We start from the raw sequence: 24,132 nt of genomic DNA, 5'->3' as shown, positions 1-24,132 counted from the left end.
CAGGCGTAGGGAGGCGACCCTCTCGTCCACTGGGGTAAACTCCAACAACGAAGCACCCAACCGGGGACTTGTGAGTATCCCCACACCCGCCCGGCGCCTCACACCTTGAGCAACTCTGGAGAAGAATAGAGTCCAACCCCTATCCAGAAGTAAGGTTCCAGAGCCGACGCTGTGCGTAGAGGTGAGCCCAACCAGATCCAACTGGTAACGCTCCACCTCCCGCACAAGCTCCGACTCCTTCTCCCCCAGAGAGGTGACATTCCACGTCCCCCAAAGCTAGCTTCTGTCGCCCGGATCTGGTCCGTTGAGACCCTCTGCCTTCACTGCCACCTTTCTGGCAGCGCACCCGACCCCATTGCTGTTTCCCGTAGGTGGTGGGCCCGCGGGACGGAGAAGCGGAGGTGTTGCCCACGTTGCCTTTTGGCAAGCCCGGCCACCAGACGCTTGCCGACGAGTCCTTCTTCTGGGCCTGGCTCCAGAAGGGGACCCCGGGCTTCCTCCGGGCCGGGTATCCTCACTTCTTTGTTGTTCTTTCATGAGGTCTTGTGAACCAATCTTAGTCTGGCCCCTTGCCTGAGACCAATTTGCCATGGGAGACCCTACCAGGAACACAATGTTCCAGACAACACACCCCCCAGGTTCATCAGGGCACACAAACCTCTCTACCACGGTAAGGTGCTGGTTCTTCAGAGTGTTTCATGCAAATAAATTAAACCATAAAACAAGAGCAGGGAATAAATAAAGAAAGGGACCCAGAGGCTGCTCTGGGTTTTGAAGACAGATCAGAACTTTAACAATTTATAACAAGGTAAAAAAAAGAACACTGTGTTAGAGGGTGAATTATTAACATTATTATGCAGATTTGAGCAATTGCAGATACAGCGAGTTAAGAGCTACTTGAAAATGTACTTTTTGAAACACAAATGTATTCTTCTGACCAATCATAATAAATAATTACAGTCAGCATGCCATGGCTTTGCTACATTTTCTAGCTTCATAATTGCGTTTTGTAAGGAACCAATGTACTATTACTGAGTGTGAATGTGCTGAACCACACACACACACACACTCAATCTTCTTTTCCACAAAAAATACTTATGATTGATTTAAAACAATAGCTCTAGACCTAGCTGTCTTTCTCCTGTGCACATATGTGTGTTTGTGTGAAAGGGAGGTGGATAAAGTGTGTATGTGTGTGCTGATATGTGTTTGTGAAAGGCAAAGTAATTAGGTAATCAACAGCTGTGGCAGACAGACAGGAAGCAGCTTGTTAAGAAACTGAAACGGAGTTGGAAATAGATAATGAGAGAGAGGGAGAGGTAGAATCAGCCACAGATAAACAAAAAGAAAAAAAAGAAAAAACTGTTCAAACACAGGAACTGAGCAGGGATAAACCAGAAGGGGTACAGGAATTGAGAGGGAGAGAAAGAATGAGGGATGCTGAGATGAAGGGGGTAGTAAGAGACACAAGAGAGACAGGGAAGCATCAGATGGGACGACAGGTGCTGTTGTCAGCTATGAAATACATTTTAACCTTTTTTTGACAAGAGAACCAATTACTGACGGTAAGATTGGAAGGAAGTTTTCACTGTCACACCAGAAAGCACAAACAAACCGATGTGGAAAAGTATTATTGTTTTTTCCATTGTCAAACACTTGATGTTGGATAATATGTCAACTTGTGTGTGAAATAAGACAGAGCAGTAACAGACTGAAGGTTAAAGCTCCAGGTCTCAGGGCACAGAACGTACTGGCTCCAATCCCAAAATGGGGGAAATCTGAGCTGCGTAAAGTGAATTGAAGCCAGATATAAGTAAAAAACAAAAGGAGCCCTTATTGATTTACTATCTGTTTTAACTTGCCCTTAATGCATAATGTCGTGAAGGATACGATATGTTTTAAAAAGATATAATACGTTTAGCAAACATTGCTTTGGAGAAAGACAGCTAAGCACTTGTAAAAAAATCTATGAACGTGTCTATATAAATAAGACACAATTATATCTCCTTCCCATTGCAGAGTGTTTGTAGCTGTGTGTCGTAAACTAAAGGAGAGAGAAGAGGGAACAGTAAAGCACCTTTGTTTCGTATTTATAACATTCACTCACCTCCTATTATGTTGCTAAGAACATTACGTTCAATACTGTATTGCCCTGTCAACACAGTTGATAGGAACTTGCTAAAGTGCACCTCTTTAAGGAAACACAAATGAAATAAATCAAACGATTATTTTTGATGCACCAATTTTGAGTAAATTCCTTTTGTGTCTTTGTTTGGGGAAGATATCTCTTTATATGGGGAACTTGCAAACATTCTCAGTCAGGATGCATTGATCAATGTTATTATTGACAAACCACGGCACTTTAAAAGCTCATGTATGTCAGCAAGATGTTCGCTTATGTTCTCTTATTTAAAAAAAATAGAAGGCATAATATTTGTTTAAAAGGTCATAATATCATGAGAATAAAGTCACAGTATTTTGCTATTTCTTTTTGCTGTATGTATGTAGCACAGCTTTTAGATCAAAAATGGTTGCGAGAGACAACACAGTAGTATTAGCTGTCGCATGTCATGAGACAAGTGACTGAATGCATCCGTTTGTAGTTTTTTGGTTCATTTCAATTAAGGAAACGCACTATATCTCTTGGACCCGCACTTGCTGAAATCTAAACTTTTTATAACTCAGATAAAGTACTGCCTAGTAGCCATGGCTGAAGCAGAACATATTAAAATGAAGATTCATTGCCAAGACTGGACTCAGCCGTCCCTATTGGTATTTTTGGCTAGCGAAATGGGTGTACATCTTGTTTGCCAGGCTGAAAGTAACAAAGCCATTTATCCTTGGATAACTTTTTGCAGGGAGACATAAACTGGCACACAGGAAGTGATGAGATTGTTTTTAGGCAGTATACAACAGAAGTTTAATTGGAAAAAATCAAAGAAGAACTGGGTCATTAATGCCGTGAATGAACGATGCCACGACCAGAAACATGGAATCTTTGTCAACAGAAAACCCAGGGGACATGATGCCACCACGCTGTGATGGCATTTGATTGGCAAGGTTCTGACAAGACATGAGATAAAATGAGTATTATATAATTTTTAGACGAGACCTTGAAGTTGATCTTGTATCATTCCCTTTCCGTTCCTAGCCCTCAAAGGTATCACCAGCCTTAACCCTTGTACTGTATGGTGTTCGGGTCTGTGGGACCCATTTTCATTATTTGTCTAAAGAAACATTATATCATCAATTACTTTTTTCAAACTCACACTCAATGGCCTTGGCTTATTTTCTGTGAAGAACATATATCAGAACACATTTTCAATGACCACCCACTCTACACCCCCCCTACACATTTACATTACATACAGGATGTTCGGATCTGGACCCGGGGCTAACACAAGTGTGGAAATTGTAGGTCCTGTGTACCTGTCTTGGCCATCTGTGTGTCGGTGTGTGTGTGTGGCGGGACACAATAAATTAAGCTTCGCCAGTTTGGGTCCTTTCCACAACTGATCAAGATGGCCAAAAGATTCTCTGCTCAGAGGGCCTTGCAAATTATTTTGGAAGAGAGAGAACCATTTGATGATGATGTAGAGGAAGAGGAAGAGGTTTCAGAATGTGAGGGTCACATTTCTGAGAATTCTGAGTCTGACAGTGACTTTGAAGAAGAGGATGAGATTAAGTATCAGCTAGTTACAAAAAAAAGACGAGCAACAGGACTAGCCTGTCAGCGGGCAAAAAAACGAATAGCACTTTAATTCATTAATGTGATCCAACAAATGTAAAAAGGCCAATATTAACCATACTGTATATGCTGTTTATATTGCTTGTAATTGAGATTAAGTAAACATCTGTTGAGTATTTTAACATAAAATAGTTTGATTGTGTTGAATTGAAGCCCAAAAAGGCAGCGGGTCCACGGGACCCACGAACACTGGCTGAATTACAAAAATATGAACACCACACAAGAGTTAAACAAACCACAATGCATTGACTCTTAACTTTTCACACTCCCTCCGTGTCTCCTTATCTCTATCATATCCCCGCTGTTAGCTGGATGTTGGAAGACAGAGGAGCCTGAATAGAAAGAACATTGTCTAATCACCCAACTCTCTTAACTAAGATCTGATCCCCATCTTACCTTCCCTCTGTCTCCTCATCCTTCTTTTCCCTTTCTGTCTTGCAAAGCCAACTGCTGCCCTTCTCCCTTTTTTCTCCACACTCCCTCTGTCACCGTCTCCCCCTCCTCCTGTTCACTGCTAAAAATACAGGCATTCACCAAAGCCATGAAAGAAAATTACGTAAAATTGTTTTCTCCACATTCGGTTTCTCCATCCCCCTCCTTCCCACCACACACCCCCTCTCCTCTTCTCTATAAGCTCGCTATTAAAGTAGAAAACATTCAGTCGAAGCAAAGATGTCGATCCATCCCTCCTTTCACTGCCCTCCTCTTCTCTCAGCATGGTTTTTACAAAGTTGGGATTCAAACAGCGTGCGGCAGATCTCCCCTTAGCCTCAGTTTGCTGCACATCAGAGTTTCTTTTTTACCGCTTTTCTCTGTCTTTATGTGCTCAACATTTGAGTTTTATCAGACGGACAAGGTTATTAATGGGGTGTCAAAGAGGTCACTGGAGTCCGTAGAATCCATGAGCTCCTTCACTGAGATTATTGCTGTATTGGCATTTTTGTTGGCTGTGATCTCAGAAAATGTAATTCCAGAATTGACTTTCTTGTCTGGCGTTTTGGTTTTATTTGAAGGATGCATGACGAAAAAGTGTCTCGCTTCCAAAAATGTCCTCCTTTAAGTATTTTCCGTATAAAAGTTGGTCATTCAAATTAGGATTCACTGCACTTTCAAAGCCCAAAATAAAGAATACTTCACATCATCCAACCCTGCCCCCCTGTAAAACAAACCTCTGTCCCACATACAAACGCAGTAAAGCAACTTTGTATCCCTTTTCCTTTTCTCTTCTTCTGTCTGCTGATCCTTTTAGCCTCCTCCTGGGAGACAGAGGCCCCGCAGTTTGTTTGTGTCGTTCGTTTGCTCCTGCAAGCTCAAGAGCTCTCGAGTCAAGGACACAAGCTAAGTTTTTGATTTACACGATGAAAAGAATTAAACAGTAGAAACCCAGGGGTTCCCGTCGCCTAAGGAGGGCAGGAGGGCGAAGGCAAAAGGACAGAATGAAAGAATGAAGCCGGTTGGTAAAGGGAGGGAAACGAAAGAGAGGTCTGGGGTAGAGAGCGAAAAGAGGACAAGTTGTTTAATTCTAAAAAGAGGGAGGACATGCGGGACACAGGGAGGGAAGGAATGGGAATAAGAGAGCAAACAGAGAAGAGAAAAAGAAATGCAGGCAGGGACTGAGGTATACGTTCGTATACCTCTTCGCCGACACACACACAAACAAATACACACTCACCCACACTAGGGACATATAGTTAGTGTGAGCTTGGGCTCTGCTGCTCGCTCTATGACACTGTACTTCTCTATGGAGAGGGACTCGAACACACAGGGTCCGCGTAGGTCGCCTTAATTAGCCACACATTCTGCTACTCAGGCTCCCGGGGGGGTTTGAAAAGGGGCATGGACAGTGAGGAGAAGAAGGATGCGGGAGACAGAAGGGAGGGTGAGGGGCGGGGGGAGCAACAAGGGAGGAATGGGTGTTATAGCAAGGGGAATAAGCAAATGGGATTGGAAGGTTATTTAAAGCATGGCCTACAAAAACATTCAGAAAAGTATGTGTGGCTGTTTGTGCCTTTAGATACGAGTGCATGCACGAAATGTGATGTATACCAATGCTTGAGTGTTTACTTTACAGTCTGGATGAACCCTATGATCTCACAAAGCTCACTCAATAAATTCAGCATGTAAAAGGGTCATGGTATGTGTGTGTGTGTGTGTGTGTGTGTGTGTGTGTGTGTGTGTGTGTGTGTGTGTGTGTGTGTGTGTGTGTGTGTGTGTGTGTGTGTGTGTGTGTGTGTGTGTGTGTGTGTGTGTGTGTGTGTGTGTGTGTGTGTGTGTGTGTGTGTGTGTGTGTGTGTGTGTGTGTGTGTGTGCTTTCACGCTTACATCTGTGTATGCATATGAGTCTGGCCTGGTGATTGAGTGTGCTCAGGTGGCCAGGGTCATTTTAGTGAGTGACAGAATGATGCTAGGCGAGGCTGTTCACGTATACCCCATCCATATCTGTGAGGCCTAATTAGCCAGCCCAGGTTATGATGGAGTGTTGGAGCACATGAACGCTCACCAAACCACATTTAACGAACACAGATGCTGCCTTTATCCGACCAAATCTCGCTCCATCCCAACCGCCTTGAAGTCCCTTTTTGCTGTAATTGACAGTTTATATTTTCCTTCCTCAAACGTCTCATGGAGAATCTTTTGTAATGGGTGTCATTTCTCAACATGTGCCTTCTGAATTTGCTGCGACTGTCACATAGGTCAACTTACTTAATTGGATGATAGCCGAGAGTTACAAGGACTTAAATCAAATGTATTCTTATGACCCCGACTCCCAAAAGTATTTTCTTTGTACGTTAACAGGTTTATTTAAGGAAGGGTTTTTTCACTTCAGGCAGTTGTTTTGCAGAGTCAGCATGAACAAAGTTGCCACAAAGTCAGAGTTTTTCCACTGAACTCTGCACTCTGTTCTTCTCTTCCGGTTTCTATTTTTTCCTCTTATTACGTTTTCAACCCTGTTTTGCAGTCAACCTCCAGCTTACAACTCTTTATTTTTCTTATTTCTTTATTCCCTAAGCTGTCCCCTTCTCCTATACGTCTTCTCTCTTTGTACTTCTTCTTCTTCTACACCCACATTGTCGTCCTTCCTTCACTTAGATATCTTTATAGTACTCATCCACAAACTATGCTCTGAAACGGCAACAAAACACATTTGAGGCTGAACAAAATGTTTTGAATGAGAATGAGAAATTCTTCAGGGTCAAGATGTGAGAGGACCAAATATAAAAAGAATGAACGGCGTCTTTGACCTTTTGCAGGCCAAACATACTTGAGTGGAATTGAAAAAGGAAGGCTGTAAAAAAAACTGAAAAAGTAAATCTGCAAGCAATCTAGATCAAAAGGGTACAACGTGGGGAAATGGGAAGGTGAGAAAAACATGCTTAGGGTGCAAACTAGGGAAGGAGAAAGCTGTTAGAGGTGCTTCAATACATTTTACAACAAACAAAACATATTGTGTGAGAACATGTGTGCACCTTTAAAGACAAGGTTGCCCTAAATTCAGTTTCTATTAGCATCAAACATAGGAGACAAGAAGAAGGGGTATGGAGGGCAGAAAATACCACTTCCTCTACCTTTATGTTAAAGAAACCCTGCAGATGTTTTCATATGTTTCTATGCGTGTGTGTGTGTGTGTGTGTGTGTGTGTGTGTGTGTGTGTGTGTGTGTGTGTGTGTGTGTGTGTGTGTGTGTGTGTGTGTGTGTGTGTGTGTGTGTGTGTGTGTGTGTGTGTGTGTGTGTGTGTGTGTGTGTAATAATAGCATGAAATCATCCCATTTACATCGGCACCTTAGTACTAGACATCCCGCCTGTGTGGGTAAGCCTGCAGAGTTTTTCCACCAAAAGCTGGCTGAATTTAAGGGAAGCCAAGAAAAACTAAAGAAAGCGACATCGGTCTCAACCAAGGCCTTGGAGGCATCTTATGCCGTGTCGCTACTCGTTGCTAAATCGAAAAAGCCATTTACCATAGCCGAAGAGCTAATCTTGCCTGCTGCTATAATTCTCGCAGAAACTATGCTCGATAAGAAAGCAGCTGATGTCCTGAAGAAAGTGCCGTTGTCAAATAATACTGTGTGCCATCGGATCGACGACATGGGAATTGACATTATTGACCAAGTGGTGGAAAAATGTAAAGCGTCTGTTACGTTCGCTTTGCAGTTGGACGAATCAACGGATGTCAGTGGGGAAGCACAACTGATTGCGTTTGTGCGTTACAAAGACACTTTGGAGATGAACGAGCACATTCTGTTTTGCAAGAAACTCACGGGGAGAACTACCGGACAGGACGTTTTTAACGTTATTGACAATTTTTTCTCTCAACACAAGCTGGATTGGAAATCCTGCTCTCATGTGTGCACAGACGGCTGTGGTGATGACCGGCAGAGTAAATTGATTAATGGCTCACATAAAAAAGGTAAACCCTGACGTTACATGGACGCACTGCAGGATTCACCGACAAGCATTAGCTAGCAAGAGAATGAGTCCAGAGTACGATGTTTTGAATGATGCCGTAAAAGTGATCAACTTCATACAGTCCAGGCCTTTGAATCATAGACTGTTTCAGTCACTTTGTGAAGACGGTGGGTCAGAACATAAACAGCTCCTGCTTCACACGGACGTCCGCTGGTTATCCCGAGGGAAAACGTTACAGCGGAGGTTTGAGCTACGCAATGAAGTGAGGGCATTTCTGTCGGAGCACACACACCCACTTGTGGCTATTTTCGACGACGCTGACTGGGTAGCTCGGCTGGGATACCTCTGATATTTTCAGCAAACTCAACCAGCTGAATCTCTCTTCAAGGTAAAGACACAAATGTTCTTAGCTTGTATGACAAAGTGTGTGGATTCATGGAGAAGATCAAGCTCTGGCAGAGCAAAATGTGAAAAAGGGGATACAAGTTGTTTCCTGCAGCTGAACGCATACATTGCTACTGGTGAATGTGACAGAGCTCCAATTGTGAAAATAGTACACACATTTGTCCAAGCTCAAGAATGAGTTCAACTCCTACTTCCCTGATATTGACAACAAGTCATCCACACTGGACTGGGTGCGTAATCCATTTGTGACGTGCATTAACAGCAGCATTCCCGCCAGACTGCAGGAAGACCTCATAGATGTGTCCTCAGATAGGAGCCTGAAGATGAGGTACTCAAGCACACCACTGACACAGTTCTGGTGTGGTGTGGAGAAGGAGTATCCTGCATTGGGGAAACATGCCCTGAATGAACTGTTGCCTTTTGGGTCCACATACCTGTGTGAGGTGACATTCTCCGCATTGACCCACATCAAGACTAAACACAGGAACAGACTCAACCTGGAGAATAACCTGGTCACAGCTGTTGCAACAATCTCCCCCAGACTCACAAAACTGATGAGGGAGAAACAAGCTCAAGTGTCACATTAATTGGTGAGTTACCTTACTTTTTTTTTAAAGTCTTTAAACAATGGCTACTATAATGTATATGATTAGTTATGATTTAATATGATTTAAGTGTCACATTAATTGTCGCATTGGGTAACACAGACAAAAATATCCTCCTCTTCTCTATCTCTCCTCATCACTTCTCTCCTTCTTCCACTCCCAGGTTTCACCTTAGCTATACACATACACATTTCACACGCACGCACGCACGCACGCACGCACGCACGCACGCACGCACACGCACACACACACACACACACACACACACACACACACACACACACACACACAGCCGGTCTGCCATAATATATAGACTATCCTGGGGATCACCACGATTGATTGCGTAGTAGGGGGTACTTTAGGTTGGCTTGAAATGCTTTGGGGGTACAGTACTCAAAAAAGGTTGGGAACCACTGCTATAGAGGAACACACAGAAATGGTCTCTGCATGCTTACAACAAAAATATATAAATATTTAGACCCCACTCGCACACACAAGCTTTCTGCATTGAATGGAAATGGAATAGGAGTGTAACTATCTGAAGGGAATTCTCAATGTTTCTCTCTCCAGGGACAAACACTAAGAGCAACACTGTCGTGCTCTCAGGGTCTCTTTCTCTCTAATTTTTCTTATTTTATTTCCCAGTCCCGACTCACTCAATTTATACTCTCCCTTTCTTCTTCTCTCCCCCCTCCCCTATTTCACTCTCTGTTTCCATCCTTCCTCCCTGTTGCTGTGTTTTAATCCTCGTGTGTGCCAACAGAGACTGCAGACATCTTGGCCCCATGTCTATGCTGTGAGTGTGCATGTGTGTATGAGTGTGTGTATCCCAGGGAGACCATGCCAGCACTCAAAACAAAGACTCTCTGTTAACTTAGTTTGTTTTTACAAACAACTCAAACCAAACAACACTTAACCCTGCGCCCTGCATTTTACCCCCTTCTCGTGCGGATTAAAAAGAAGTTCAAACATTAAAAACGTAATCCTTGCTGTGTGTCTTTGTGTGTGTGTGTGTGTGTGTGTGTGTGTGTGTGTGTGTGTGTGTGTGTGTGTGTGTGTGTGTGTGTGCGTGCGTGCGTGCGTGCGTGCGTGCGTGCGTGCGTGCGTGTGTGTGTGTGTGTGTGTATGTGTGTGTGTCAGTGTCAGTGTCAGAACTGAAATCTCCCTCTGTACAGTATCTCCATGTAATGTATTTCTTTAATTTGAGTGCTTGTACATTTAATTAAAGTGTACCTTTCATGCTATATTTGAATAATATATTGTAGGGCCATATAAAAAACATGTCTGTGAAGTTTTTTTTTCAAAATACCAAACAGATCATGCATTCCAGCCCTGTCTTCACCAGGGCTGATTCTGTGGCAAATGAGCTGCAGCTGACCACGCCCCAATACAAAGGAGGGGGTGAGGCACGAGCGCCATGTTACCATGCTGTTAACATGCTGTTACCATGCTGTTACCATGCTGCTACCATGCCACACAACCTCTCATTCCCCTAATAGGTGGAGAGTTGCCCATACTGTATAGGCGGAGCTCCTCGTTCCTGAAGTCAGAACAATTTCAAATCTGTATCAGTCTGTATCAGATCTGTTGAAGCCCGGTTTTTAGAGATTTGGGTATGGAGGAATAGAGAGGGTTGTGTTTTCTGACACTTGGTGAGTTCCCTGACACACCGGGGACACATATTCATGTATAAAAGACGTGCAAAAGTGCATTTTGCATGATAGGTCCCCTTTAAGTTTAACAAATCCATTCTAAAAATATAAAAAACAGAGACACCACACACGCAGTTTGTGTTTGAATACCAAATAAGATTACATAACATTTATGAAATATGTGACCTATGTGTTGAGGCATGTGCAGTGTTGCATACTACAGTGACATGTCTGTTTGTGTGTGTGTACTGTAAGTGCTTTTAGTGGAGGTACTTAGTGTTTGCATGTATTTTCTTAACTGACTAAATATTCACATTCCCTTAATGTTTAAATATTGTGCTTGTGTGTTTGCCTGTTTGTGTTTGTGAGGAGAGATAAACTACTGTAATGTATTTTATTTAAGCAGAAAATATGTTGGGGGATCGACTACATGCTTGTCAACAACAGCTTCATATATTTAATTCTGGAAGTGTCACATGATTGCCTTAAGGATTGTAGCATGCACATATTCAACAATTAGTGTACTGGAGAGGCTATTACTATATTGGTTGCACAACAATTTGCATAAATTAAAGGTGTTAGTAGCAATACAGCAGATTAGGTTGATCTGTTATTTTACCTAAAAAAATAATATGATAGCTATTTGAATAAAAGACTATTCCTTTAATTTTTCAATTGAGGTTCAATTATTTTAAGAAAAAAGCTAATGTTAACTAGCTAGGAGTCTTTACTCTACTATGCTTTAAACACATTAAAATATGTTGAAAAGAGAGCAGTGTTGATGTTTTTTGCACACTGTACGAAAGAATTTTAAACATCACGTCATTTAAGAATGTATTCACTATGTAGTGGAACACAATGTTATACAAATTTAAAACTTGCAATATGAAATTCCCAGCTCGCAATCCTAAACAAAGAGAAAAGCTTAATTGGTAATGATCACACACACCCTTTCAGATATTAAAGCAGAGTGCATCCTCAATAGTGTCCACTTTTCAACAATTAAAAACAACTCTCATCTCCACAAGAATGCTCCAATTTCACTGCTTTCCTGGTAAATTGCTGTTTATGATTATGTTCCATTACCAAGGGGAAGTCAAAAAATATCTAGTTTCACCTTTTTAAAATGTTAAAGTTGCACAGAAAAGTGTGTCAAATTGCTTGTTCAAGTTGAAACTGATTTATTTGATTCCACGGCACGTTCATAATTAGAAATTACATTGTTTGGCTACAGCAGAATATTCCGTAAAGATAATTTAGACACACACACACGCACCCACAAAAGCAGATAAATAGCATGTCCCCGTATGGAGCATGCACAGTGCATTACCCCAGTTCTAGTATTGAACGAGGCCCATTAGCAGTGTTAATCTATAGCTCTAATCATGATCATGAAATAGAGCACTGCTCCCATTCTGGCAACATCAGCCACGCTATAAACTATTAAGCATTTTTCTAATATAAACCACCAGCCAAAACTAAGGTCATCCCGAACCTGTTCCACTTCTATTTAGGTTTCATTTATTCAACCTGTAAAGCAATACAAAAAACGTGTAACAGGGTGGAAAGAAGGGAGAAACTCATTTTACAAGTGAGACAAAACTCCCAGAAGGCAGTGGAAATTACTATCAGTTACAACACTGGAAACTCAACAAGGTCGGGCCTTCACAAGCAACAGAATTAATACATTGAAGATGAATAAAAAAAATCCAATATATTTGCTATAAATAAAACACACTGAAGGATTATACTGTATAACTACATATTAAAATTCCACTAAAACTGCGTGAGAAGGGACATAAATGAATAATAACTTGAAATGATCATCAAAAATGAAGTCCAACAAAAAACAATACTTGGTCCAGGGCACCTCAATAGCGTTTTCACAGGGAGAAGAGACACACAGAGGCATAAAAACATCTCATTATATTTTATATTTTAGAGCACGGGTACACAGCGGCAGAAGGGCAGGGATGCAAAATACAATACGACAACACTGTGTAATTACAGCTAAGTGGCATCGAAATGGTTATATACTGATAAATACACAAATAATGAATGATTACTGTACAATTAAGATGAATAAAGAAACAAATGAGAGCTGAAAGAGAGCTTTGAGCCAATCTTCAGCACAATGATATGATAATTGAGGTCTTCTGGGAAACGTGATGCATTTAGTCACCATGATCAACAATGGGTTTCTTTGTCGGTCTCAGATAACTGTCAACCTACATACATATATGCATACAAATATACCAAAGTTCTTTATATGTAATGCATAACCATAAACACATGCATAACACACTTAAAAAACACACATACACACACAAAAGCCACATACTGTTTCTAATTACTGCATCTATTCAAGATACATTCCCTATTATACGCTTATACTGAACACCGCGTATAATGTTGGATCGAATTATATTACTGAACAACAATAGGTAACAGGAATCAATTCACAATATTAATTGTCAGAGGTAGTAATCATTTCCCCTCACAAAAGCACACTCAGTGTTTCATGTCTCAAGCAGTAATATCTCATTAGAGATTAATACAGATCAGCTCTTTTAATTAGACATCCCGCCCACACAATTGCTGATAAAAGCCTGTGATCTTGCCTGTATGCTGTCTCTCTTTGTGTGTGTGTGTGTGTGTGTGTGTGTGTGTGTGTGTGTGTGTGTGTGTGTGTGTATGTGTGTGTGTGTGTGTGTGTGTGTGTGTGTGTGTGTGTATGTGTGTATGTGTGTATGTGTGTGTGTGTGTGTGTATGTGAGTGTGTGTGTGTGTGTGTGTGTGTGTGTGTGTGTGTGTGTGTGTGTGTGTGTGTGTGTGTGTGTGTGTGTGTGTGTGTGTGTGTGTGTGTGTGTGTGTGTTAGTTCCGCAGCTTTCTGTGCAGGCGTGTTAATTTGTGCATACGTGTACATGGTAACACTTGTACAAATGTGTGCTTTTAGCATCTTAATCTGAGCATTAAGGCCACTCTTTGTTTACAGTATCCCATTGGTGACGGCAGGAGTGTGCTTGTGTGTAAGTTGATTTCAATGTGAAAGAGTGTGTGTTTGCATCTCTGAATCCCTATAGATTTCTTTGTGAGAGCCATATCATAATCTAGTTTCTAAAACATCACTTTCAGTGTTTAATCTGACGTTACTTTGATGAGTTTTTCCTTCAGGCAAGAAAAAAAAAAGACAACAAATCTTTTGGATACATGCCAAAGCTCAGGGAAATAAGCAGCGGTTTAGAATCGCCTCAATCTCCACATCTCAAACAACACCATGCTGATGGACAACAACGGGCCATGGATTTAACCTCTATACCTTGAGGCTAGAATGGCTTGCACTTCCCAAAAATCATCAGTTTTTCACCAGCATGCTGAAATGTGCTCCAGCAGTATGAACACATCCATCTTCTTCACTTTAAGTTGTAATGTGGAAACAACATGGACTTGAAATATTTCTTGTAGCCTATTCTATATTCAGTCATTAAAAACAAATCAACATTTTTTTCTAATTAAGGAAACTTGAGGTCCGTTCATTTGAGATCTAGTTTTTCAGATTTTTCACAGTTACTGTATGCAACTCAAATGGCCTTTCTACCCTATCTACCTATACAAGTCAAACAGCATTTACAACCAAGTCATGGAACCAGCCTGATAAGCTATCTACAATTCATGTCGGGTGGAAAATAAGCCAGTTGCAGGCTAGAAAAGGAAGTCTGTTTTGTCTACTTCTGTCTGAAGTCATGGAACATTGTTTCCCCAAATTACTATGATTTCAATTGCAACCTACCATATTTAAATGTTAGTAAAACTGTATCTGCCTTTGGAGAATGGAAGGTGGGGCTTAGCATCTTAGCATCTCCTGTACCATAGAGACTAGCATCAAGGTTTTAAAAATATCTGCACTTTTAATTGTCTAAAGCTCTTAATTAGAGTGCTTAAAGCTGTTGTGTCATCAGTTTTATTTCCCTTAATGCCACATCTGGTTCGTTCATTGATGCTGATGTTGTCCATAAGTCAAAGCTAGACGTGGCTAACGGCTAGCTAAGTGGTGCTCATTGAGCTGGGGTCCTGCTATAATAGTTTCATGCAATGGGAAGTCATTCATCAGCCGAGAGGGGAAAAGGCAGCGAGGAGTAACAGGGAAGCAGGAACTTCTGTCACTCCAACACAAGGTTGGAGAAAGAGATGGATGGAGAGACTGATAGGTGAACAGGAAAAAAAGTGGAACAGACCTTATCCATATGTATGCTTAGCTTTCCATTCAGCCATGTTGTTAACGCTGTTGCAGCTGACTCTTCCTGACACCAACCCATAAGCCAATATACTGTATTCTAATTTTGGCAACAAACATGCTGGATCTTGCATGAAGTATATATCAAACTGTGCATGTTGTCTGGACTGCATTTGAATCACAATGTAAATAGTGCTTCCACATAACATTATACAAATGGGAAGAAGAAAATATATACATGTTTTGCCATCAGCTTGCATCTGTACTCAAATGGTACATTAGTGTTTCTCTTCAAGTCTTTCATACTTTTACATAATTTCTTTTTTTTTGTGACCAACTTTTTATTGCAAAGGGACTTATACTGTATACACAGATACAAATTATATAGACAATAACACAAAAAGAAAAAAAGAAAAGACAAAGAAAAAAAATAGGGAATCCCTTTCCCATGTGAACTCCAATAATCTCAGATACAATGTCAATAACCTGTTTCCAGAACGTTCTTTATGCAGTACATTCATAAACCATGTGTACATATGTGCCAATAGTCATTTGGTTACAGAGAAGCCATATGGGGCTTGGAATCATCCTTAATTGACAGCATTTTCTGGTTGACAGGTAATATCTGTGTATCATTTTATACTGTATCATTTGGTGATTGTGATTACGCGATGTTAAGGATATATTATTCCATATTTTCTTCCAATCAATAGTCTGCGTGTCATTTTTTAGATCTGTGTTCCATACTGCAGAGATGCCAATATATCCGGTTAATTTATCTTGCAGTTTTTTATATATATATGAAGTAGTGCCGCTCACACTGTTTGAACTTTATATGACCTTAACTAATTGATGTGTTGGCAGAGTTTGATTCCAAGGAAATCCATATGTGCGCATGGCAGTACGTTTTTTAATGTTTTTAAAAATTATTTTGTAGAATATTGTAGGACCTTAGAGAGGGCCTAGAGGGCCCTGACGGCTCGCCACTGCTTCTTTCAATTGTAATCCAAGGTACATTGGTGCTTTCATCAATCCAGTTTTTCAAGGCTCGAAGCGTGAAGGAATAATAATAAAGCTTGAGATTGGGAACATTAAGGCCTCCACTGTTTGTGTCATATTTTAGAACTTTGTATCTGATTCTGTCATTATGCTGCTTTCAAATCTGTGTCTCAGTGCTGTACAATACCAGTCACCTCTGTGGAAACATTGGTATAACTGCCTTTTTTAATTTATATTTGAGTGTTGTATGTCTTGTAATAATTAGGGATGCACCGAATATTCGGCCACCGAAAATTATCGGCCGAAAATTGTTAAAAAGGCCCCTTCGGCTTTCGGCCGAAAGGGTTTTAGCACCGAAAAAGTATCACCGAATGTCAGAGAACAGGGTTACGTTGATCATACTCCACATATTTGTCCGGGTGTTTTGTTTTCAAGTGGTGGAGTAATCCCGAAGTGGTGAAAGTCTTTGCAGTTACACCCCCTCGAGAAATGTCAGCTGAACACGTTTTACAAATCGCAATCCGCGCCTCTTTCTCTGATATTTTGAAATATCTCCAAGCGGCAGACATGTTGGCTGTGAGCCAGCCGCGAGCATGGTCGCGCGCCGTGCTTGTCGCCGCGTTTTGATTACGTCATCACAACAACGCGTTATAAAACTTATAGGTGCATTTGTTGTTGTTGAAGGCCTGGCTGTTACAGTCTTTATTTACACTAGTTTGTTGTAGGCCTACTGGCCTAGATGTTTATGCAGTTTTAAAGCACCTTGGCTTTGTTCTGAATGCACTTTGTTGTAGTTATCCTACAGAGAAAAGAAAATGCACTTGACTTGGAATTAATGTACTGTATGCATTCAAAAGTGCTGAATAAATGTTTTATGGACCCATAATAGTGATTATTATTTAAGTTAAGTTTTGCCATAATCATGTATTTTTCCATAATCAGGTAGCTGAACAACATTGGTAAAAAATGTATACATTATATATATATATATATATATATATATATATATATATTTCTATTAATAATTTTCGGCCTTTCGGCATTCGTTTTTCGGCCAACTGTTTCCTATTTTCGGTATCGATTTCGGCCAAAAATTTCCCATTCGGTGCACCCCTAGTAATAATGGACCAAGAGTCTCTTTAAATAAAGATGATGATGATGATGATGATGATGATGATGATGATGATGATGATGATGATGATGATGATGATGATGATGATGATGATGATGATGATGATGATGATGATGATGATTCTTGGGTATTGGTTGGTAATATAATATATTAATCGATTTTTTTAGGTCATCTTTAATTGTTGTATACATTATTTTGTAGTTATTTGCTACTATTGTGTCTAATGAGGCATATATATCGATTCCCAAATACTTAAAGTGTTGGACGATCTGCAATTCTGTATTTAGGTTTAGTTCAACCATGGCACTATTGAGGGGTAAAAGACATGATTTATTCAAATTGCTCTTGTAACCAGATATTGAACTAAATTGGGTAAAGATATTTAACAGCTTAGGAAGCGTAGTTGGTACCTCGTCCAAGTACAGTAGTAGAGCATCCGCATATAACGAAATGTTGTGGTCTGTCTCTTTTACAACTATATGTTTTACTTCTTTGGATAGTCTTATTTTCTGTGCAAGCGGTTCTAGAGAAATTGCATACAGAAGCGCGGAGACAGGGCAGCCTTGCCGTGTGCCACGTAGAATTGGAATTCTAGGTGACCACTGATTGCCTGTCAGAACCATAGCACTTGGATTATTATATATGATCTTCACAATAATCATACATTTTGCCGCAAAACCGATTATTTGCATTGTATGCCACAAAAATGGCCATTCTAGCCTATCAAAAGCTTTTTCAGCATCAACTGATAATACGGCGCAAGGCGATGTTATGTCTGCTGCTAAATGAATAACATGCAGTAGTCTCCTGATATTATCTGATGAGAATCGGTTTTTCATAAAGCTTTTTACATAATATATTATTTAACTTATTATAAACACGTCAGAGATATTTTTCTAAATGCCAATATTGTATCTTGATTTAAACTTTTAAGTCCCGCCTAAAGACCCATCTCTTTCCCAAGTCAGTCTGAGCTATGCTCTACCTATTGCTTTTATTCTCTGCCCATAGCCTTTATGTGCCTTGTATTTATTCTTATGTATGCCTTTTATCTATTCTTGTAATAATATATTTCGTTATAATGATATGTTTGTTGTGAAGCACTTTGGCAAACCCTCTGTTTTTAAAATGGGCTATAGAAATAAAGTGGATTGGATTGGATTGAATTTACTGTCCTTGGAACTTGCTATGAGCAGAAACAGTTCACGAGTGGAACCATTGGTGTTTCCTGTAACAAGTCTACTTTAAATATTTTCATTTTCCCCAGAGTTCACTCATGCATTGATTTAGTTTCATACCTTTACTATTTGCACTGGAAATCACCTTTCCTCTCTGTTTTGCCATCCTCATTTTACCTTATTTAAGTGAGATTTTTTTTTTCCTCGTCTTCTTTACGTTTTTAACATCTCAACCCGCACTGATTACATTTAATCCCTCCATTTTATCCTGTATCAGTGCTATGCAACAACAAATGCATCCTAACCATGCACTGGGGTCAAGTTCTAATCCCATGTCGCATTAGCGACAAAATAATGAAAAACGGCTGTATTTATTCTGCGATCATTACCCTCCTGACACAAACTATATCCACACGCACACACTGACATAGCGAACCACACAAGGGCAGAGCAATTACCCAGTAAATGGCACATTTATCCTGACACACAGGTCCGTGATTTCCACTGCTGCTTGTCAGCCCGGTGTGTATTTGTATACCCATGGTGTGTGTACAGGACACAATACATTACCCCCTAACCTCAATCTATGCATTTCACACTCATTGATATGTATTTAAACACCATTTCTAAAGATTAGAGTTTAAAATTCAAGGCAAGAGCCAATCAGTCAATAATCAGAAAGACAAGCTTTTCATGTTAGATTGTCAATGCATTTACATATAGTAAATATGTTAAGATAGATAACATAACGCTGTGGAGGAAATTCTAATTCCCTTAAGAGAAACTGATAAATGATTCACGGACAAAGTTTGTCTTTTGAGATAGTTGATAAAGTAATAAAGAAAGTCAATATACAATTGAAATCGATCTCAAATGCAGGAACAGAGCAAATTCATCCTCAAAGGATAAAATGGCTTTGCACCCCGAACACAGCTTACAGTCACACTATATCTGGTACACTATACCACACGTTAATTATCTTAGGCATTATTTAAACATCCCCAACATCAAACCATAAAACCCCCCAGTCCTTAACCATTTGCAAATCCACTATTTGCCCTTCCTGAAATGTATATCCTAAATGTCTCTGTTAAACACATATAGGACTAAAAATACTATTTAAACGAGTAAAAGGCAATCACAGAATAAGACATAACCTATGTATATTGTTTAAATGATTATATGAAAATGTTATACGACATCTCCAACAATCAAAACCAGAATCAGGCTCAGCGATCTAAGTCTATTCTTTGTAAACTTGAGAAAATGTGAGGATAATACACAAATCATGAATATTTCATTGTTCTTTGGTGCAGAGTCTGTCATTGTGATAACAACTATATCGCTCATTGCTCAGATGTAGGGCATTAAAATGTGCCTTGTTGCAGAATAAACACAGATCTCCGCATTGTATGCACCCGCAAAAACAAGGAACAGGCAAATCAGCTGCTGACGAGGGGAAACATGAGTATTGAGATTCAATCTTACCTCTGTGCTGTGGAGGAGGCCCTTCTCTGACACATCACCGCCAACGAGTTGCTTCCCGGCGCCATTTCCTGTTTGATCTCCCACGCAACGAGGTTGCTGGGTTTCACAGCTAGGAAGTTAATGCCTGACTGGAACCACACCCTGCAGAGAGGAACGAGACGAAGAGAGAGAAGAGAAAGTGAGGTTAATTTAAAGTTCACAAAAGCACATCATAAACAAGATGGGAGAGGAAGCCGAGTTGACACACTGACAGTTAGGGGGAATTTGCTTAAAATTGAATTTGGTGTGCTTGAAAATTGCCTTCCTCCGATTTCTCGCAGATTTTCTTTAATCCCTGATACGTGCAATACTCTTTGTATAAAATGTCTTTCAAAAAGGTATCCACACAGCATGGTGCTGCCTCCAACAGTATGTTTTGGTGGGAGAAGACAAAGGATCGACAGTAATAGCTCTTGAGAAAGTTAACGTTTGTATGCACTGCGTGGAGGATGCTATTCTCGAGATGATATCTAATACATGACATGTTACTTTGTTAAGGAGACGCAACAATTATGAGCAGTGTAAGATGATAGGATTGTTTCTGTTCTTTCCTTTGTTTGCCTTTCTCCTCTGTAAATATTTGTTTTGCATCACAGTCTTTCTCACTAAGTACTTTTCAGAGGTATCCTCTACATTAACTGACCCTCATGTTTTGCCAGCCCCCGTCCTCTCCCTTCTCCTGTTCTCTTTTCTTCTCTTTCCAGTTAGATTAGGGCCATTCATCTCTGCCTCTTCTTTTGTATCCAGGTTGTCCTTTAATCTGGAGGATTTCCTCCTCCATTTTTCTTGGCTTCAACCCTCCCTTCCAGATGTCATTCTTGTTTCTATTCCTCCTTCTTCAGCATTCCCTTGTTACTCTCTGTCTCTCTCCTTTATTTTCCTCACCAGGTCTTCTCTTTCATCTCTTGTCTTCACCTCCTCCTAAGGCTTTTCTTCTGCTTTTCATCCATCCCTTTGTGATTTCCTTCCCTCCTTCCTCCCTCTCTTCCTTCCCCATACAGTATACCTTAGTTTATCCCCCCCTCTACCCCTCCTCCCCTCCTCCCCCCTTCAATCTATACTATGGTTAATCTCTTTATTTTCCCCTCTCTTCCCCCATCCTTCTCTCTCTCTCTCTAATCCGTCCCGGTGTGTTTTGTTCTATTTATCACCTTGACGAGACCCTCCCTCAGTTTATTAACACACTTCACAGTCACGCATACACATGCACACAAGCTTGTTTACTGCTTTTCTTATTAAGACACAAACAATGGTCTCTGGTAACAACAAATACCAACATAGGCACGCTTTCCAATAAACTTTTTCCCTCTTTACAGAAGGAAAACAATCTGCCAACCCTCTTCGTCTCTCTTCTCATTATTACTTGTGTGTGTTTGTGTTGCTTCATGTCTTGCCAAAAACTACCAGCAAATATGCCATGTACGTCTCTTGATATGTGTTCTGCATGTTATACGTGTGTATATACTGTATATGTGTGTGTGTGTGTGTGTGTGTGTGTGTGTGTGTGTGTGTGTGTGTGTGTGTGTGTGTGTGTGTGTGTCTGTGTGTGTGTCTGTGTGTGTGTGTGTGTGTGTGTGTGTGTGTGTGTGTGTGTGTGTGTGTGTGTGTGTGTGTGTGTGTGTGTGTGTGTGTGTGTGTGTGTGTGTGTGTGTGTGTGTGTGTGTGTGTGTGTGTGTGTGTGAGGCAACACAGCATAATCCGGGGTAGACATTAAGGGTAAAATGCATGGTAAAATGCCACTGGCATTATATTATCACTGGCCCCACCATTGTGACCAATGGCCCGGAGCATTCGTCCAAAAAAAATCGACTAATAATGAAAAAAATTAAAACATTTGTTGCAATAGTAATTTATGCACCAACTACATTACTACTTGTACTACAACATTTGAATAATCAGTTCTTCCTAATTTTCCTCAATTGTTCATATTTGGTTTATTAAAATAATGATATTGTGGTCATTGTTAAAATATGTCTGCTATTATGAGTATTATTATTTGTATAATGCACTTTCTGCCTTCCTGTCAGTAGGAGTTAGAAATGTAATGGCTATTTAGTAGATTAGATTACACCCTTCATTATCCTAAACTGCTTGGACATTTCCCTATAGCCAATACCTTTATATTGTTTACTCTTCACTTACATGTCAGCATAGGTCGGCATTGATGTACAGAGCCGACAGAAGACCTTGTTTATATTGGCATCATATTGAGAGGTGCAGCCAGTGACGCGTCCTAAAACCAGGAAGTAAGCTGCTGGTTCCCTCGTCAAAAAAGCAATGGGATTTCTCAAAAGGGTTTTGGAAAATAGCTGGAAATAAGGTCTGTGGAAAACAAACCTGTTTGATAAATGCACGTTTTGTTCAGCCGGATAATCTCCACATGTCTACCCTACTTTTATAATTTTCGAATCATAAATCTAATCGATAGATTATAAAAGGGTTTTAGGACGCCAACTCCATCAATCAAGCTGGCTGAAACTTTCTCTCCCTCTTCTTCTCATACTCCCTGTCACTCTCCTTTAACTGACTTTCTTTTATTTGAAGATAGTTTTTTGCCCGGCGCTTGGCCGGTTACCGCTGGTATTAAAAACATTTAGTCGAATGGTTAGGTGGCGCGATAGTCTGTAGTGAAGTAGCGCGCTCCCGCTCACGGGCCAGCGGGCCATTTATAATGTCGAGCCCTGATAATATAACTGGTGTTTCCCCAAAAACTTTTTTTATTTAACAGCTTAATGTTACATACAATGTAAAATTCCCAATTCTACAAAATGTTCTGCTTCCTTTGTTTCTCTCTCTATCCCTCTCTCTTTCTGTTTCCTCTACAGTATCTCCATACCTCACCCTCTCCTCTCTCCCACGTTCACTCTGTCCTCCTCCTTCTCCTCCTCCTCCTTCTCCTCCTCCTCCTCCTCCTTCTCCTCCTTCTCCTCCTCCTCCTCCTCAACAAACCCAGAATTTAAGATAATACACTTCAAAGGAAATGTATTTCACCAACTGTGGCAACAAAAGGGTGTAAAGGAAAGGGAGTTAGGAGAAGAAGAAAAACCTGGAGGTATAATGTGAGAAACATTAACATTCCTCAACACCGGCTGAGAAACATTCACCCGAGAAATGGCTAGATGACAAGGTTGTGGCAAAGACAAATCATAAATAAAACATACTGGAAAAATAATTAATAAATACAACTTTTCCAGCACTTTTCTATCAAAGAGCTCTCACAAGAGAGCACGTATCTCAGTTCTGTTAATCTTATATCAGATAATGCACTATTTTGAGAACTTTGGAAAAATATCTTAACATTTAAAGATGTAGTCCTAGAGTACAAATGAACTAGAACACAAACTGTGACAGATGTAAAAATGCAACCTATATATTCACCCTAAACCATCGCTATTCCAGAAAGTTGGCGAACATATTGAGAATGTCTGCCAAGATAATAACTGGCATTGAGCTGAAAGAAAAAAGATGATGATTCAGGTAAAACTCCAAGATGGTGTTGGAAAACATAGATTGAGTGTGGTTGCCTGGTGATAAACACATACAGTATACCTACAACACACAGTCATAGTTACAGAAACATGGCAACATTGCTGTCCCATGGTGCATCTGTCAGGACCATGGTGTGCGTGTCTGTCAACAGGATGATGAACAAGGCTGCGTCCCTCAGCTGCTTCTGTCAAATCAGTGTACAGCAGAGCATGACAACGGTCTGTGTGTCTTCCTGTCTCTGTTGGTCTGTTGTTTTTAGGTAATGCAAAAAGACAAGCAATACTTCTGTCTTCCCTTTGTCTTTATACACCTTTGTTCTATTTTTCATGTCAATGATGCAGCACTGTCTTGAAATGTGATTACCCACTCTCCACGTTCTGTCAATCCATATCTATAGGTACCTTTAGCTTTTACTATCTAATTTGGGTATTAAAGGTCCCCAATGATACTGTTTTTCATCAATATAGTATAGGTCTCAGATATATACAAAACATGTCTCTGAAGTGTAAATACCAAACAGATCATGCATTGTAGCATCCCATAATCCCCTCTGTTTCAGCCCTGTTGCAAAAGTGCTGATTCGCTGTCTATTACTTTAGATAAAAATAAGGAGCCACAACTCCGGTTCAAGTTCCGTGCTAGAGCTTTTCAGGTTCAGAACCGGTTCTTCGGTTTAGCTCCGGCTCTTTTCACACTGCCCAGAGTCCGACTGGTGCTGCGTCATTGCGTCATCGTTTGCGTCGTGACGTAACCGTTTG

General features: G+C 40.5%; 1 protein-coding gene across 1 annotated transcript in view; it reads right to left on the bottom strand.

Moving 5' to 3' along the window:
- LOC307043150 (transmembrane protein 132C) overlaps positions 1-24,132 on the bottom strand; it is a 264,602-nt gene that overhangs the window by 104,437 nt on the left and 136,033 nt on the right. Inside the window, exon 4 of the mRNA XM_079687429.1 lies at positions 19,847-19,987. Within this exon, the coding sequence (XP_079543555.1) occupies positions 19,847-19,987 (141 nt within the window). The remainder of the gene's footprint in view (positions 1-19,846; positions 19,988-24,132) is intronic.

This window comes from Notothenia rossii (genome assembly GCF_949606895.1).
Source record: "Notothenia rossii genome assembly, chromosome: 6".
In the NCBI taxonomy this organism is placed as follows: Eukaryota; Metazoa; Chordata; class Actinopteri; order Perciformes; family Nototheniidae; genus Notothenia; species Notothenia rossii.
The sequence above is the reverse complement of the archived record's forward strand: the minus strand, read 5'-3'. Positions and strand labels throughout refer to the sequence as shown.